The 18,503-nt window shown below is 55.0% G+C and overlaps 1 protein-coding gene across 2 annotated transcripts; it reads right to left on the bottom strand.

Moving 5' to 3' along the window:
* Positions 1-914: 914 nt before the first annotated feature.
* On the bottom strand, positions 915-16,676 carry CLCN2 (chloride voltage-gated channel 2; the record flags this gene model as incomplete). 2 transcript variants are annotated; one of them, XM_080695468.1, is made up of 24 exons in its annotated part: positions 915-1,109; positions 1,239-1,325; positions 7,482-7,586; positions 7,741-7,779; positions 7,898-7,957; positions 8,189-8,262; positions 8,488-8,596; positions 8,719-8,891; positions 9,117-9,250; positions 9,544-9,757; positions 10,079-10,189; positions 10,421-10,490; positions 10,842-10,997; positions 11,162-11,246; positions 12,374-12,475; positions 12,564-12,648; positions 12,740-12,865; positions 12,988-13,066; positions 13,144-13,221; positions 13,333-13,466; positions 13,552-13,680; positions 13,995-14,126; positions 14,286-14,442; positions 16,534-16,676. In XM_080695468.1, the coding sequence occupies 24 exons, from the start codon at positions 16,603-16,605 to the stop codon at positions 915-917; spliced, it is 2,706 nt and encodes a 901-aa protein (XP_080551594.1). The 2 variants fall into 2 exon arrangements, with proteins under 2 accessions (XP_080551594.1, XP_080551593.1); XM_080695467.1 differs by having other exon boundaries at positions 7,898-7,951; positions 16,534-16,605.
* Between the last annotated feature and the right edge of the window lie 1,827 nt (positions 16,677-18,503).

Below are 18,503 nucleotides of genomic sequence, written 5' to 3'. Positions count from 1 at the left end.
AGGGTTTCTGGTCTGTTCTTTCATTCGGATCTTTCCCGGGAGGCAGTGGAATGATGGAAGCATGTGTTCTGCACCCTTTCCCCGCTTCCCCCGTGAGGCCTGGGCCCTTTCTAGCCCTCCAAGGACGTGTGAGCATGTGCAGAGCTCTCTAGGGCAGAAGAAGAGATGGCTCTGGTCGCTAGAGCTGTGATTTATATGTTCTTCCAGAGAGGGCCACAAGAGGGCCATAGGAGTGGCCAGGAAGTTGTCAGCTGATCCTGGGCCAGGCGGATTGTGCCAATGAGTGACAGTCTTGAGGGAGTGCCTTTCCTTGGGGAGGAAAGAGGGTAGTGCCTTTCTTGGCTGCCTGAAATGCCACAGCTACAGTATTGGGGGCCCTGCCCCAGCCAGGGTCTAAATGATGAGCAGCGGAGGCCTTTGGCAGATCCTATTTTCCTAGGACCCTGGACTCCAGAGTTTTACGGCTGTGGGGAGGGTAGGTAGCCGCAGAATTAGGAGCCTTGTAGGTTTGGGCAGGTAATAAGACCCAAGGTAAGAACAAGAGCCAAAAGGCACAAGCATTCTATATATAAGTGGCTCATTAGGTGTTTATTTTGTTCTATTCAAAAATTTGTTTTATTAAATTAATATAAAAATCTTTGTAAATCTCTATATACATCTGGTCATTGGAGGTTCCAGTATAAACCCATTTCAGTTCTTCCCCTTTCTCCCTCAGAGCGGGGAGCAGGGGTCAAGTGATCCCACACCTGCCAGGGCAATGCCAATCTTCCTGCACTTGGAAAATGTGCACAGGTCATGCTGGGTTCAGTTCCAGGTAGGACGGACTAGGAAAAGCTGGCACCCCTGGACTGGGGGGTGGCTGGGGCTCCAGCCTCTGGCCGCAGCAGAAGGAATAGTACTACCCATGGAGGGGCTCACTGGCACTTGTCGTCGCTGTCAGAAGGACTGCCCTCCCGGGGGAGACCATGGCGGGAGCGGGGCCCCCAGAGTGCATGCACCTCTGTGGTCTCTGTGTCACTGCTGCTGGTGGCACTGTCTCGGAAGCTGGCGAGGGGTGGCCGGACTTTCACGCCCTGGGCCGTGACAGAGCCCTCGATCGCCTTCCGGAGCTGGGAAGAGAGGGTCGGATGTCTGGACTCGGAGCTCCCTGCTCAGAGGCTTCCCCAGCACTCCCTCCCAGGAGAGCTGGACCTAAGTTCCCATGCCTTAGGGAAACTTAGGGGTCACTGTCATCTCACCTCCTTTAGAGTAACAATTCCGATGAGCCTGCCGATACTGGTGACATAAGCATGGTCCACTCCCAGGAGTGAGAAGATGGTGTGAGTCTGCAGGGTGGGGAGAAAACACATCAGACTTAACATGTGAAGGGGCAGCTCTAACCCATAGGCGACAGGAGCCCAGGACGAGGTGGAATAGAAGGGGTGTCACAAATAGTGGGAAGACAGGACTGCTGCTGGGGAGATGAGAATGGGAATGTTTCTGTCCCCCTAGGCTTCAGAAACCAGATGGCTGAAATCCCTCCCCTTTTTAAATTTTTTTGTGGCATTATGGATTGAACCCAGGGCATTCTCCCACCAAGCTACACCTCTAGCCCTATTTTATTTTTTATTTGGAATCAAAGTCTCACTAAATTGCTGAGGCACTCCTCAAACCTGCAATCCTAGCTCAGCCTCCTATGTACTGGGGTTACAGGCATGTACCACCGTGTCTGTAATTCTTGACATTCTTAGTTTCTTCTCTTGGTGGGTCGCTCCCATCCCGTGTTTGTCTTACTCTGGGCCCTCCCCTAGACTTTCAGATGTGATCACCAAGGGTTCAGAAACTGTCAGCCAGTCCCTTGCTCTGCAGTGGGGGTTCTTGGGCCAGATGTCTTGAAAACGGCTCTCCTGACTCAGCAGTTCCTGGGATTTTGCCCTATCAATTATCTCACTGTTCTGGGTTTACTTGTAAGTGTCTTGGCTTAATGGCTGGAGATGGGCAGTAATAACTCTGCTTCTGAAGTAGCAGTTACAACTTATTTAAACTGTTTTAACACTTTGTGTTTGTGTATATGCTGGGGATTGAACCCAAGGGCATTCTGCTTCCCATCCATACCCCCAGCCCTATTTTTATTTTTTATTTGGAAAAAACAGGGTCTTGCTAAGTTGATGCGAGACTGAGTTGCTGAGGCTGGCTTCAAACCTGTGAGCCTCCTGTCTCAGCCTCCCAAATACTGGGGTTACAGGCATGCGTCACCACACCCAGCCCCTCACAACACTTTATTATTTAATTTTTTTTGAGGTACTGGGGATTGAACTCGGGTGCATTCTACCTCTGAGTTATACTCCAGCCCTATTTATTTATTTATTTATTTATTTATTTATTTATTTATTTTGGTACTGGGGTGGAACCCAGGGGCTTTTCTACTTTAGGTCTATACTCCCAGACCTATTTTAGACTTTTTTGGAAACAGGGTCTCACTAAGTTGCTGAGAGCCTCACTCTGTAGCTGAGGCTGGCTTTGAACCTATGTCTCAGCCTTCCAAGCACAGAGATTACAAGCATGCGCCACCATGCCTGGCCAGCCCTTTTTTTTTTAATTTTTTATTTTGGAACAGGGACTCACTAAATTGTGGAGGGCCTCACTACGTTGCTGAGGGTAGCCATGAACCTGTGATTCTCCTGTCTCAGCCTCCCAAATACTGAGATTTCAGGTTTGCACCACCACGCCCAGCCCCGCTTAACACGTTTTAAATGTTTTCTTATATATTGAAATTCTATAGGAAAGGACTTTCAAAACTGTCCTCTGTCCAAGACACAGTGGTACTTATAACAAGAGGCAGTAAACTTATTTTTGGTGAGCTCTTCCAGGTTCCTCCATGAGTTATAATGGTTATGTGGCTGGTGAGTCTTGCTCGTGTCTAACCTGAATCCTACATGCTGTAAGTTAGCCTTCATTTTGTATGACTCCAGAGAGAAACATTTTTATTACAGGGTGCGCTTTGTTTAATAATCCCTTAGCCTTGTCTCCTCCTCCTCCTTCTTCTTCTTCCTTTTCTTCTTTTTCTCTTCCTCCTCCTTCTTCTCCTTCTCCTCCTTCTTCTTCGGTGCTGGGAATGGAACATGGGCATTCTACCTCTGAACTACACCCCCAGGTAATATGCCTTTTAGGTTTGCAAGCTGCTTGTTGATGGCAGTCTCCAAGCCTTACCAAAGCTTACCTGTCTACTTTTTAACCCTCCTGGCCATTCTCCCCCCCTCTTGGCCTCACTGCCCTCGTGGGTTCATGTGCTTTCCGCCTCCCCGCCCTCCAGCTTGGCCCTGCCAATCTGTTTGCTTTCTCAAACTTTAGCAGCACTCACACTGCTTTGAGCGGCCCCTGAGACCCTTCCCAAGCTGACCCCAGCCTGTCTCCCCAGGCTCTGATTGAGCAGTACACTTCAGCTTCTAGATGCACATAATCACTCAGCATTTTCTGAAAATGTTTGTTTCTCCCACATGTCAGCCTCTCCCTCATAATGCCATCGTTTAAGGCTCTCACAGTTTCTCTCTCAGAGTAGGCAGCAGTAGTAATTCCTAATGTACGTTGAACGTTATTTTGTGCTGGGCACTGTTTTAAGAGCTTCTTTGCATGTTTCAACTCCTTTAGTCTTCAGAAAACCAAGTGAGGCATGATGCCTACTTCACAGATAAGGAGAGTGAAGCCGAGAGGCCTCACACTGGCTCTGGGCTCCATGCTGCTGCTCCATGATGGCCCTTGAGAGGAGGCGGCACTGGAAAGCGCAGTAAGAAACCATGCTGCAGGTTCTAAGGAGCATCTGTAGTGTTCTGTCTCCTCTCCTCTTTGAATGTTCACCTCCTAAACTTGACTGGGCTAGTACTACTTTTTATTCCTGTTTTTGGTGGTACTGGGGATGGAACCCAGGGGCATTCTACCTCTGAGCGCCACCCCCAGCCCTATTTTTATGTTGAAGCAGGGTCTCCCTGAATTGCAAAGGGCCTCACTAAGAAGCTCAAGTTGTCCACAAACCGTGATCCTTCTGTCTCAACCTCCTGAATGCTGGGATTACAAGTGTGTGCCACCACAGCCAGCTTGGGCTAGTACTTATTGATTCCTCAGGCCTGCAAGGACATTCTGAATTCTAATCTTTTATGTTCTTATCATTTTCATTCTTTGTACTTTTTTTCAGTCTGTTCCTCAAAGGCTTCTTCTCTTCCTCTGATTTTTAAGTTTGTAACAAACACCTGCTTTGTTCTTTTTTGTTTTAATTCAATTAGATACTAGGGAGCCCATTGGAGGGCCCAAATTTATTGGGCTTGGGAACAGTGGACTGACAGGGAAAGGGACAACTTGGCCTTGTGAAAGAATCCTGGGAACAGAGCCATGAGATCAGGGTTCTGAGAGAGACTGCTAAAGTGACTCAGGCAAAGGATTTCCTCATTGCATGCCTCAGTTTCCCTATGTATTAACATGGCTTAGATCACAGGCTTTTCTTTCTTTCTTTTTTTTCTTTTTCAGTACTGGGAATGGAACTCAGGAGCACTGTATCTCTGAGCTACACCCCAGCCCTAATTTTTAATCTTTTTTTGTTTTTGAAACAGGGTCTCACTGAGTTGTGAAGGGCTTCACTATGTAGCTGAGGCTGTCCATGAACCACGATCGTCTGGTCTCAGCCTCCCGAATGCTGGGATTACAAGTGTGCACCACGACCCCCAACTTTTTTTATGTGTGTGTGGTACTGGGGATGGAACCCAGGGGCATTCTACCTCTGAGCTATACCCCCAGACCTATTTTTTATTCTTTATTTGGAAACAGGGTCTCACTGAGTTGCAAAGGACCTCACTAAGTAGTAGCTAAGGCTATCCTCGAAACACGATCCTCCTGTCTCAGCCTCCTGAATGCTTGGATTACAAGTCTGTGCCACCATACCTGGCTAGATCACAGGCTTTTTTTTTTTTAACTCCTTGGATTGCAGGCCCAGTTCTGCTACTTACTAGCTGTGGGACCTTGGGCAAATTAGTTAATTTCTATGAATCTCAAATTTCTCCTCTATTAAAATCAGTGTTCTTGGGAGGCTGAGATAGGAGGGTTGCAGGTTCAAGGACAACTTTAGCAAGTAATGAGACTCTCATCAATCTAGCAAGATCCTGTCTTCAAATAAAAATAGGGATGGAGATAGAATGCCCCTGGGTTCAATCTTCAGTGTCAAAAAAACAAGCAAACAAGTGCCGGGTGTGGTGGCGCACGCTTGTAATCCCCGCACTTGGGAGGCAGAGACAGGAGGATCGGGCAGGTTCGAAGCCAGTCTCGCTGGCTTAAGAGACCCTGTTTCGCCAGGTGTGGTGGTGCACGCTTGTAATCCCAGCGCTTGGGAGGCTGAGACAGGAGGATCGCACAGGTTCGAAGCCAACCTCAGCTACTTAGGCTCTCAGCAACTTAATGAGACCCTGTTTCCAAATAAAATATAAAATAAGTCTGGGAGTATAGCCTGGAGGTAGAAAGCCTCTGGGTTCCACCCCCAGTACCACCAAAAGAAAAAAACAGAAAAACAAACAAACAACAACAAAAACCCCCCAAGCAAACAGAATACTGCAATATCTTATAGTGTTGCTATGAAGATTAAATTGCACCTATAGGTGGGGTATGGTGGCACATGCCTATAATCCCAGGACTTGGGAGGTTGAGACGGATTGTAGGTTCAAAGTCAGTCAGCAACTTAGACCCTGTTTCCAAATAAATAAAATAGAAAAAAGAAGCACATGTGAAGAGCTTAGCATAGCGCCCGGCACATAGCAAGCATTTAGACAGATGTCATCATTATGTATGCCTGATAATTATGGTGATCGATCACTGTGGAAAACCTTTAGAGGAAGAAAGGCTTTAAATAAAAGCCTAATGTGTTATCTTGAGGCTTAACTCCTTTTCCTTATAACTGTATTGCGGTTCCTCACTCACTTTGATCTGAGGTCTTTATCTAAAGGCTGGCAAGCAAGTTCCTTTATTATCTTGTGGTACAGGGGGTGGAACCCAGGGGCTTTTCTACCTCCAGGCTACACTCCCAGACCTATTTTATACTTTATTTGGAAACAAGGTACTACTAAGTTGCTGAGAGCCTCACTAAGTAACTGAGGCTGGCTTCGAACCTGTGAGATCCTCCTGTGTCAGCCTCCCAAGCGTGGGGATTACACCATGCCCGGCTCCTTTATTACCTTTTGCTTTTTTGTTTCTTCTTTGTCCTCTGTTCTCTGTGATTCAGCCTTTGCTTATAAGTGCTATGTTAGCTTGTACATTAAGTATGTGAAAAATTTAGCTAAAATACCCCCTTGAGCTGGGCATGATGGTGCATGCTTGTAATCCCAGCATTTGGGAGGCTCAGATAGGAGGATCTGGATTTGTGGACAGCCTCAGCTCTTTAGTGAGGATCTTTGCAACTCAGTGAGACCCTTTTTTTTTTTTTTTTTTTTTGGCCGGTCTGTGGATGGAACCCAGGAGAATTAGACCTCTGAGCTACACCCCCCGCCCTATTTTTTATTCTTTATTTTGAAATAGGGTCTCACTGAGTTGCGAAGGGCCTCACTCAGTAGCTGAGGCTGTGCACCAACCGGGAACCTCCAGTCTCAGCCTCCCAAATGCTGGGATTACAAGCGTGCGCCACCACACCCGGCTAAGCTCCTGTTTCAAAATAAAGAATAAAAAATAGGTCTGGGGGTGTAGCTTGGAGGTAGAATGTCCCTGGGTTCTATCCCCAGTACCACAATAAAACAAAAACACCCCCTTGGCTTTTGTGGGTGTGCCTGCACTCCCTGCCTTCTCTTGGAAGCCATGGGTGCCCAGTGGTGTTGGTATCTCATCCTTGGGAGCCCCGAAAGCAGTGCTCCTGAGAGGCTCCTGCCTTCCTCCTGTGTCTACTACCTCATCCACCACCAACTCATCTGTCCTCAATCCTCACCCTGTTTCTGTTGAGCTGTCTTTCTAAGTTCTGACCAGTTTTCTTTTGGCCCACATAAAATCAGACTTTCCGGGGTCTGACATTCCAAGCCCCCCACTGGCTGTTTCTCATCTTTGTTTATTCTTTGCAGTCTCTCCACCCTACTTGGCTGTTTGTTGGCTTGTTTATTAGATTTTCTTATCCCGCCTATTTCTCACCCGTGTTTTTCAGCGTGGGTGTATCAGCTTGTTGAGTTCTGGCAGCCTCCTGCCTGGCTCTGACCCTGGCCTGGCCTTTGGCTTCTAATCAGCTCAAGCCCTGTCTTTGTTGCTGCTTGGTCCAGAGTTCCCTGGGGGTGAGGCTGAGCAGAGGAAAGCTGATGCCTGGCTCCACGTGGGAGCAGGAAAAGGCTAAGGGGCTCTGGTTCCCAGCCTCCCCCAGTTCAAAGCAGTATGTTTGAGGAATGTTTCAGCACGTTCTGCTTTCTTCCTCCTTCCCCACTGGCCTGATTCCAAACTTGTATGTGTGCGTGCGTGCGTGTGTGTCCTGCCCCTGGCTGGGCCACTGGTCCTACCTTATGCAAAGAGGTTCGCTCCACCAGCTGGAAGGGGGCAGGGTCAATTTTGCAGTCACTAAAGTTGACAGGTTCGTCCAGTTGCTGTTCCTCCCACTCCAGAATCTAGAGAAAGAGACTTAGAGGGTTAGGGAGAAGGCGCTAAAGTCCTTCCTAAAGTCTGGCTTGCCCTTTTTCCTACCCTAAGGTCCCTCCCATCAGTCAAGATGACTAAACACACCCAGGAAGAAACAAGGTCCAGAGTCCAGTGGCACCTTACCTCCTCAGGGCTCATCTCGCCTTCCAGGTCTGAGTTGCTCTAGGAGGGAAGGAGGTGGGTGTATACCTGGCTTTGGGAGGTTTACCCAGCCTAGACCCCTGGCCCTCCCTGCCCGGTGCTCCTGAACCACAGGAGCAGGAAGAGGAGCTGCACATACCGCCAGGGAGATTCGGACCCGCTTCAGCTTACGCTTGTCACAGGATTCTGGCTTCTCCAACTTTGTCAGAGTCAAAGCAGAGAGAAGGGAGTTGAGGTTACAGGGAGGGGGGTGGGGAGGAGGAGAGGTAAAGCCTGGAGGAAGGGCACACTCCAGGGCAGGGCTGGCAGCTAGGTGGGCAGGAGGCAGGGGGAGCAGGGCAGGCCATGCAGGGGTGATGGAGAGGGGTCTCAGTGGCAGAGAGGGAGCCAGGGGAACAGCAAACTAGGAGGGGTTGCTCCGACCACTCACCTCTGAAGTAGCCTCAGGAGGTGGACTGCCACAGAAGAGGCTCCTGAGGGCAATGCCTGTGGACTCCAAGTTGCCTGTGTTCCCAAACACAAGGGCCGGGGGCAATATCATCTTTGGGAAGGAGGACCAGGGGACATGGGGAAATCAAGTGTAGTGGTGTCCTAGCTCTACCCTTGGCCTGGCCCTTCCGGGCAGCTGCTTTGAGCTGGGATATGCTCCAGCAAACAGGTTGGGAGGGGCTCTGCAGAGCTCAGTGGTGTGGCGCAGGTTGGGTCTGGGACAGAGGACAGAATGTTTACCTGTGGGGCTCTCATTTGTGGCATTGCTGGGCCCCCTTTTGAGAGCAGGTTTCAGGGGCTTATGAGTCTCCCCGCGGACCACAGGGAAGCCTGAGTCTTCTGTGTTCACCTGCATGGAAAAAAAGGGACTGGGCAGGCTGTGGCCCTGGACCACCCACTAAAACATCTTCCATATCCAGCTACACAATGACACTTTGGGAGCGTGTGCAGCTGGGGGGCTTCTTCCCTCACCTGGAAGCGGACGGAAGTCCCGGGGCTAGGGGGACTCTCCTGATCAGGTGGTGGAGATATCTGGGCCTTCCTACGCTCTTGCATGTACTGCCGCCGGCGGGCAGGGCTCAGCTGGGCCCCCAGTAATGCTACCACCTGTGAACGCTCAATGGAGCCCAGTAGGATCATGGACTCTAGACAGAGCAAGAGGGTGGACTCAGGTGCTGGGGGTGAAGACCTCGCATCCTCCTCTGTCACACCCAGAGAGGGGCCACACACACAGGGACCCCTCTCCCCCCACTTGGCAAATGCTGACCCATTCCCTTTGGAACCTAGGAGACAGTCCTGAGTTCCCTGCCCTTCCTGAGCAGTGACCCTGGGAGTGCCCACAGCACCTGGGAGCCTTCCTAGCCTCTCACCGGGGGACTCCACTAGAGCCAACATGCGACCCTTGGTCCTGTGTAGTGCCAAGCGCAAGTCTCGGAAGGTGCAGCTGAGGGCCACATGGGGAACATCCCGCACCATGATGTCCTCCACTCGTACCCGGTACTGCCTGGGGGCAGAGCGGGGGACTCAACTTGTGGTCAGCATCCGGACAAAGCCCAGAGCGCCACCATCCTAGTGTCATGCAGACCCCAGAGCCCCAGGGTACATGGGCCAAGGGCCCAGGAGTGCTCCCACCCTTTTTCTCATCATTTGGGGCCAGTCACATTGTCCCCAGGGCGAGGGTCCCTCTGACCAGGAGAAAGGGAGTAAGGCGATTTGTCTCCCAGCTTTACTGTGAGTGCGACTCCCAGGAGGCCTCTAATCCCCACCCACACCACCTTGGGACCCGGTCCCCCGTACTGGTGGCGGCCCCAGCCCAGCTCAGGCAGGTAGGGCAGTTTCTTGATCCTGATGATGCTGTCATAGAGCGAGGGCTGTAGGCTCTGGGCAACAGCATTGGCCAGGATGACAGCAATCATGACAGGCAGGATGTGGGCGATCTGGCCCGTGAGCTCGAATACAATCACGGCTGTGGACACTGTGTGTGTCACTGCTCCTGCCAGTGCAGCTGCCCCTGGGGACAGTCAATCTCAGTCTCAGGGAGTTCTGGCCCCAGAAGACCCTCTCTCCCCTGGGCAGGGCCCATGAGGGGGATGTCCCTCAGGAGTGTACACAAGGTCCTTGGGACCCGGCTTCTCAACTGGCCAGTAGGGGGCAGCAGAACCTCAGACTCTGAGGCTGGGCAGTGGTCTTCCAAGGCAGAGGCAGAATGTCTGTGTGGGGGCACACTGTTGGGGTGTATTGGCCTAGCATGCAAGACCCTGGATTTGACTGGTAGTCAAGACCCTGGGTTTGCTCTCTAGTACTGCAAAACAAACAGACCCAGCGTGCTCACCAACCACTGCATAGCCCCCAGGCACAATCCGGTAGGTGCTGCTGTCCGTATGAATCCCGTCTGGGAACCAGGCGGCCATGCTTTCACCCACCAGGCGCCCAAATGCTGCTCCTTCAAGGAGGGGGGTGGGAAGAGAAAAAGGTGGTGGAGGGGGAGGGCAGGGGCACTAGGAAGAGAAAGGGTCAGAGGGTGGGGGGGCCAGTGGGTCATTCAGTGCAGGGGTCAGCCCTGCGGGGTTAGGGGTCTGGGCTAGGGCTGAACCAAAACCCATTCCTGGGCAGAGAGGGAGTAGCCAGGGGTGGCTGGAGGTTGCAGGCTGGGAGGAGGCAGGTACAAACTCACCAATGACAAAGACAGGCATGAAGGCCCCACAGGGCACGGGGATGGTGGTGGCCAGAGCGGACATCCAGAACTGTAGGCAGGAGGTGGTTCAAACAGGCAGGCGCACCCCAGGGGTCTGCCTCGCTTACCAGGCAGGCACAATCTCCCTGGCCATCCCAGAGTCACCAAAGTGAGGGAAGGGGAGGATTCTGGAACCACATGGTTTGGGTTCAAACCCTTACACACCACATAGCTACGTGGCTTTGGGTCAACGGCCTAACCTCTTCCGCTTCGACTCCCCATCTTTCAAACAGGGGTGAGAGTATCTGATAGCACTGCTGCAAGGCTGAAAGCAGCTAATACACACCAGGGCTGGGAACGGCACCAGCACCTGGTAAGCCTACGCAGCATGAGCGACACACACATACGTAAGGAGCCCCACCTTCATGAGAATGAAGATGACCAGGGTGAGGAAGACGTTGGCGCGTGGTGGGCTCCAGGCCTGTGAGGTGCTAGGCGGTTCTAGCTCCTCTACCAGGCCCTGGCGAACCCATGTCCGGTTGTCAAACAGGGTGACCAGCGTCTCTTTCTGTGAAAGCTAAGGAGAGCAGGGTGCCTCAGCCTGAGGCACAGAAAGCATGCTAGGAAGGGGCCCACGGAAACCAATGGGAACCAGGGGTCCCATAGTCATGCCAGGGCTGTTGGCTTCCGAAGGAATATATTTCAGGGGAGAGTGCACATTGCCGTTTTTCCTGGGGTTACCTGTCCAGCCATGAACTGCCCAAAGCCAGGGGGGAAGGTCAGAGTGGAGATGAGCAGGGTCACCAGAGCCGGGAAGAGCAGGCGTCTAGAGATGTAGGTTTCATAGCCTCAGGTACGGGTGGTATACCTCCCATGGCCTAGCGATGGACTGGGTACCCTCACATATCTCAGGGCTGAGGTCAGAGCAGAGCTTTGCTCTTACATCAAAATACACAGTGCTGAGAGACAAGATGTTGGATGTTGCTTTTTATGATATGATGGTCCTGAGGCTGATGGTAGACTGAGGTTATTATTAGAGCTGGGGGGGAAGGTCTGACCTAAAAGACTTTCTGTGACTCCTTGACTCTATAAGCGGGTAGCTTCAGCAGAAAGTCCATCATAGCTCTCCCTTGGACATCTCAGAGCTGTGACGGGCCTTCCACTCTCAGAAGCCCCAGATGAAGGGCATATTATATTGCATGAGCATGTATAGACGTTTCTGCCCTCCCCCGCCCCGTGACTCAGAGTGAAGGTCAGTGTGGAGGAAGCTGGGGTCACTCATAGAGTTGACCAGAGGTGCTGTGTGGAGCAAGGTCAGTTGGCTGCCCTCTCCCTTACGAACATCAGTCCCAATGGAAGTCACCTCTCAGGCCTCCCCACTCCCAATCTTAGGTTCACAACTGAGAGAGCTATGTTCTAGAGATTAAAAAAAATCTCATATATCCCTATGACTGAGGGAGCTACCCCATTGTGGCCAGGAAGCATTGCTATCTGGGCCAGGTGACAGGACCTAAGAAAACCTCAGACTTTCATTGCAAAGACTGACTAAAATACTGCCATTGACTAAAGATTCAAAAGTGCAAGATGGTTGTGGTGGCGGATGCTTGTTATCCCAGTATGTGGGAGGTTGAGACAGGAGGATCACAGGTTCTCGGCCAGCCTAGATATTTAGTGAAACCCTCTACAACTTAGTGAGACCTTATTTCAAAATAAAGAATAAAAATATGGCCGGGGGTGTAGCTTGGAGGTAGAATGTCCCTGAGTTCCATGTCTAGTATCGTTAAAAAGGAAAAGTGCCAATCTTCAGATCTAACATCAAAATGTTAGATCAGCCTGGAACAACTGGTTTCTCAGTGGAGTGCCTGGACCACTATCTCACCTCTTATTGTTCCCCCACTTTACGTGGCCCTCCTCCAACCCGAGACGCCCCCAAGAAGTCCATGGCCAACTCACTTCCTCATGAGAAAGCGATTGATGGTTTTCTGCTTCCGCATAACCTGGACAATCTTCCGGTTCAGGTAAACAAAGAGGGCTCCCCCGAAGCCACTGGCAATACTGGAGAGGGAAGAAGCACCAGGGTAGAAGGGGGTCTTCTCATGGAAACCTCCATCCAGTCTGACACCCCCATCCCTGGGCTCCTCACCCAATGACAGCGAAGGCGGGCAACTCCTGTAGGTCAAAGGGGAAGTCGAGCCGGAACCGGGTTTTGAAGAGAGCAGTAATGGTCTCTGAGGGAGGAGTAGCAGGGAGGCAGGTCTAGGCTGGGAATCCCGCCACCCGGCCCATCTTGGGCTCCCTCATCCCCCAGGTGTGGCCCACCTTCATCACGGTTCCAGACCGCTAAGACCCTGAAGATGAAGGCACTGAAGGTGGCGGCAAAGAAGCCCCGCCAGTAGTTCCGCACGGCGAAGAAGGTGGAGGTGACCTCAATGCTAAACAGGACACCTGCAAGAGGCAAGGAGAACTCCATCCGAGGCATGGGCCTGCTCTAAGGGCTCAGAGCCAGGCAGGGGTAGCAGAGGAAAGGCCAAGGGCAGGGCTGGCCCCTGGCTGGGGAGCTTACCTACCTCCGATAGGTGCCGCAAAGCAGCAGCCCACTCCCACGGCACAGGCAGCAGCCAGCATCTCCGTGTTCCGGGATTCGTTCTGGCAAGAGTGGTGCAGGGGGGTTTCAGCCTAGGTTCGGGAGCCTGCCTCCCTCCCTCCCCCAGGGTTCCCCTTACCTCATAGATACCCCCAAAAAGGGAGAGGAACTTGCTGAGAAGGGCTGCACACATACTTGCAATATGCACAAAAGGGCCCTGGGAAGTGGGGTGGGGGCCAGTGGTGAGTGGGGAAGGGGCTTGCCCTGACATCGGCCTGGCCTCTTCCTCCACAGGGAGGGACTCCTCCATCCCCCAGCCTGCCGTTACCTCTTTGCCAAGGGGCATGCCACTGCCCAGGGCACAGGTCAGCCCAATGACCTTAGCTACGAAGGTCTTGAGGGTGAGGTATTCTTTTAGCACTACTCCTCGCAAGATGGTCTTCATCTCAGGGATACCAGACCCTGGAGGGGTACATGCCCAGGAGAGTCATTTCATGCACCTAGTTCAGGAGGCCTGACCTCTGCCCTCTTTTCTCTCCTCCCATACCAACAGCTTGAGGGGCCAGGATCTGTGTGAATCCGGCTGAGAAAGTGATGAGGACAACGGGATAGGTGACCCAGGCCAGGTACTGGAGTAAGATGCTGGTGTTCAGGCCCCGAGACATCCACTGCTGGGCTGTGGAAGAGGACATGCTGCTGGGCTCCAGGGCGCACACCCACACCCTGCCTGGCCAATGCCACATGCCAGTATGACAAGCTGCCCCAGAGGGCATTCACTGGGACAAAGCCCACTAGAGGAAGAGGATCAGTTGGAGAGGGGAGGGCAGAAGTTGTGGCCTATGGGAGTGGCAGAGATTATGGCTGAAGTTGGGCAGTTAGACTAGCTGGGGAAGGTGGCCAGTAGCCAAGTAGCCAGACACCCCAATAACTGTGGCACAGAGGAAGCAGGTGGGTTTCCCCAGCCCTCCCCCTGTCAGCCCTTGCCCTCACCCTGCAGACAGACAGCAATGGCATAGTCCATGGCCCAGCTGACCAATGCCATGAGGAGCCCCAGCAGGATCAGGAAGATCCAGTCTTCACCAACCCTGGACACTAGGAACTTGTGGCAGCGTACAGAACAGACTGGGAGCAGGGGAGGGATGACTGAGGGGGAGGCTGGCATCAAAGTTACCCGCCTTGTTACCTGCCTCTCCCCGTCGTCTCCCTCCGGCACTCTAATGGGCCCTGCCCCCCCACCCCAAGCATTGCACAGCCAGGCCCCCGTCCCAACCCAGGTCTCACTGCGGCATCGGGCGCAACGGCTCTGTCCATATTCCAAGAGCTCTGGGGGAGTCCGAGGGGAAGGCGGCCCCTTCCAGGGCTCAGGCCCTCCCAGGCGAATCCGAGCAGCTTCCTCTTTGGCAAAATCCCCAAGTTCCTGAGTATACCGGCCATACATCTGGAGCAACCAGGAAGATGGGGCATTAGTGGGGAAACAGGGAGGACTCTGGGGCTTTGACTCCACTTCTTTCAGCCCTCACATACCCCCTCTTGAATCCACAGTTCCCATTTTGGCTCAGAGTGTGGAAACAATGCACATTACTGAGTGTGGGGGTTGCTCTGGCTAGACTGTTAGGAACAGCCAAGGTACAGGGACAGGGCTCTGGGGGTGGCAGAATAACTGGGCCTCTTCTTACAGGCTAGAGGTGGAGGCACTGAAGAAGAGTGGGAGGGAAGGCCCCAGCAGAGGGAAGAGATGGAAAAACCTAAGGCCCAGTCTGAAAGAGGGAGGAGGGAAGGTCAGTGAATAAGGGATGGTCAAGGGCATATGGGCAACAATAAGAGCCTGGCGGAGCTGAGGGCAGCTGAGCTGGGCCTAGAAGCAGGCGCGGCCCAATCCTTATCACGTTCCTGCTGGGCCTCTGGCTGGGGACCAAATCAGCTGCACCCCTCCTACCTACCCTAATCCCCTTGTCCCCATTCTCCACCCCTGCCCCCCACGAACCAGCCCGCCCAGCTGGGAGTGGAAAGCCTCTCCCGGAGGGTGGAGAGTGAGGCTAGGTGGCCTCAGCCCTGCTCTAGAGCTACGCCAGTCCAGTGACAGGTCAGGGACGGCAGAGGCTGTGGATGGCGAGGCTGTGACTAGATGCTGGGAGAGTCGCCACCAAGCTATGGCTAGACCTGCCAAGTTGGGCGTGTGTTGGGGGGTGGGGAGGAGTAGATTCTGCTGCCACCCGCAGAGCTTCAGGACACAAAGGGCTCCTGTTGGGGCTGGGGTGGGGGGTGGAGGGAAAGATAGAGACATAGAGAAAGGGTGAGCGATAGTGAGGAAAGGGAGAAGCCCTAAGAGGAGTAGAACAGAGAGGAGAGGGGTCAAGAGAGGAGAGGCCAGGGAAGGCCCCTAAAGATGAGAGGGAAGAAGCAGGAGGAGGAAGAGAGTCTATAGAGACACAGTGTAGGAGGGGGAGGTGAGAGAAAGACAAGTGTAGGAAGAAGGGGGAGAGGAGAGAGCTTGACCCTGAGAGCTCATTCCAGAGATAGAAAAGCAAGGGGAGGAGATGGAGATGGGCCTGGTGCAACAGAGACACCATTTCAGGGCCAGGTGCCTGGCTTCTCCAAGGCCTGTGCAGACTAACAGACATCTCCCACCCGATGCCAAGGAAACTGGGCACCTTTCTGACTCAGTTATAGTCCAGGCTCCCTCCTCCTGGAGAGGCTCCCTCCCTGCCACCCTTCTGGGCAAATTCCAGCCCAGGCTGATAAAAAGGAACCACAGGGCCCATTCGTCTTCCTAGGGTTTTGGTCCCCCACCCAAGTGACATAAGAAGGGTCAAATGGCTTCTCAAATACCAAGTAACAGTGGTGGCCATGAGTCAGCTCAGAACCCAGGACCACTGCTTTTAATGAGGTCAAGGGACAGCTCTGGGTGGAGTGGGGGCTGCACACATGGAGCCAGCGTGGACAAAGGTCCAAATTCGCACACCCATTCCTGCTTCACCTGTCCTTCCTAAAGTTCCTGTCTGCCAGGCTGTCAGACCACCTTTCCCCAGAGGATTGGCTGAGGTGTTGCGGCCAATGCTGGGATTTGAGCCCCAAAGGCAGGGCCCGGGGCTGGGTGTGAGCCGGATCACCTGTCTAGTCTTGATTCCATGCCTAGCACCGTGCAGTGCACACGGCAGGGATACAGGGAATATCTCAGATGTGGGAAAAGTTGGAGGGTGTGAATGGTGCTGGAGAGGGGTACTTGGGAGGCTGACTTAAGCTGGGGGAAGGAGGGGCACAGAGAACACGTATGCTAAGGGGAATGAAGAGAAAGACACTGGAATAAGCACTTGGTGTCATTGTCCTCGGCAGGCCCCCAGCCTCAGCCAGAAGCCAGCAAAGCAGCTTTCCAACCCTTTGGCGCTGCAGCCTTTCAGACTCCCGAGCCTCAGTTTCTCCCGCTCGGGAGGGGAATGAGGGATAGGCCCTCAGCCCTCGCTCTACCTAAGGTAACCTGGAGCAGCGGAGCGGGAGCGCGCCGCTCGGGGCTCGGCTCGGCTGCACTTACCAGGGTCTGCTCGTACTGCAGCGCTCGCGGCTCCATCCCCTCCTCCGCCGCCGCCGCCCCCGCGGCCGCCATCTCCCCGCGCCGTCCTCTCGCCTCCCTCTGCAGCTCCTGCTCGGGCCTGGACTCGGCCCCCGCCCACAGAGCCCGCGCAGGCTCGGGTCGGTCCCCGCAGCCCGGGCGGCCGAGTGCAGAGTGCGGCGGGGCCCCGGCGGGCGCCGCAGGCCAGCGGCCGGCTCGCGTCCCTCCTCGGGGCGGGCCGGGGGCGGTGCCCTCCGCGTCGCTCCGCCCCGCGCCCGCCTCCGGGGGGCCCGGCCCGGCCCGCGGGGGTCTGCGCCGGGGCCGCCTTCGGGGCTGGGAGAAGCGGCAGGGGGCGCTGGCCGAGCGCTAGCCCGCGCCCCTTCCCCGCGGGCCCGGGGCTGGCCGGCCGCAGGGTCGCCGGGGCTGGGCGAGGGCGGGCCGGCTGGCACGTGGACGGCCCGGCCGGTCCGCGGCTCCCCGCGGGGGGCCGGAGGGCCGGAGGCGCCCGGGTCCAGTAGGGCTTGGGACGGGGGGCTGAGGAGCCGGCTGAGACTGGTTCTTCCGACCCGACCCGTCAGGAGCAGCCCCTTCTCTGCTCCTCGGGAGCAGCTGGCATCTCAGGAGGGCCTGGGATCCCCTCTGCCCGGTCCCGGTGAGGAGCAATGTTGGGGGCAATTCAGAGGGAGGGAAATTGTAGGCTGCCTGCTTCCTCTCCCCCTCTGCTTCCCCGCGGAGGCTCTCACCGGCGGTGCACCTGGAGCTACGGCTCCTTTGGGGTGTGCAGGGGTGGAGGTGGAGAGGGGGCGGGAGGAGGTAGGGCCGGAGGGAAGGGAGTTGTAGGTGCCCGCGAGGCCACTCCCGGGAGGCGGGCGTGGAGGAGCAGAGGTCGCTTCTCCCTGGCAGGGCCTGAGGAGAAACCCGAGTAGCTGCTGACGTCTCCGTGTCGTGGGGGAACGGCCTGCTGGGGCTCCGCGTTCTCCATCAGGGTCCTGGGAAGGCTAGAACAGAGTGTCACCAGTGAAGGAAGTGCCCAGGACACGGGCAGTGTGCAGGACAGCGCAGTACCAGGATGAAGGGGCATTTGGGAGGCAGAGGCAGTGCCCAGGGGGAGGGGTCAGTGCACAGAGAGGGCCAGCTTGAGAGGAGTGAGCACTCGGGGATAAGGGACAGTGTCAGGGAAGAACTGTTCACTCCGAGGGAGGATTGTGCCAGGATGAAGGGGCGCGTAGGGGAGGAGTGTCCAGGAGAGGGCGGTGGCGGGGGTGGCGAGCATTTCCAAGTTGAAGGTGCGATGCTCTGGGGGAGGGCAGTGCTAGGCTGAGGGGAGTGGGAAGGGGACAGGACCCCGGGGGAGAGGGCGGTGGCAGGAGTGTGCAGCGCCAGAGGAGGAGACAGTGCAAGCTTTTCTCTTCTCCAAAGTGACATCATGGCAAATTCCCAAACCGGACGGACCCGGCTCCGATGACATCCAGCAGAGCCGAGCCGGCCCGGGCCAGCCCCGGGGGGCCTCGGTGCCAGCTGGAGGGGCTGGGCACCATGCCCTGGGAGCCAGCGCTCAGGGGGCGGAGTTCTGCTCCACCCGCCCGGGCGCGGACTGTGCCCTCCGCGGCCTGCGGGATCGGGCTGGGGCTGGGCTTCTCTGGGCCAAGGATCAAGGTCCTTGTTTGGGTTGGGCCCCCTGCATTCCAGATTTCTGGGCCGGGATTCTGAAGAGGGCGCAGTAGAGCCCCTGCGGAGCGCGAGAACCCGCGCCGCGGCGCTGGGGGTGGGACCTATTGTGTTCCCGCCCTGGGCGGAGTCACTCGGACCTGAAGGCCGGCCCTCCACGCCCAGACCTTCCGGGCTTGGCACACTTGCGGGGCGGAAGTTAAGAAGCCCCGAGAGGAGACGGCGGAAGTGGCTTCGCGGCGGCCCGTCGGTGCGCATGCGCCAGCCGCTCCCTGGGCGCCGTC

This window comes from Muscardinus avellanarius (genome assembly GCF_963383645.1).
Source record: "Muscardinus avellanarius genome assembly, chromosome: 5".
Lineage (NCBI taxonomy): Eukaryota > Metazoa > Chordata > Mammalia > Rodentia > Gliridae > Muscardinus > Muscardinus avellanarius.
Note: the sequence above shows the minus strand (reverse complement) of the source record. Positions and strands in the feature narration are given on the sequence as shown.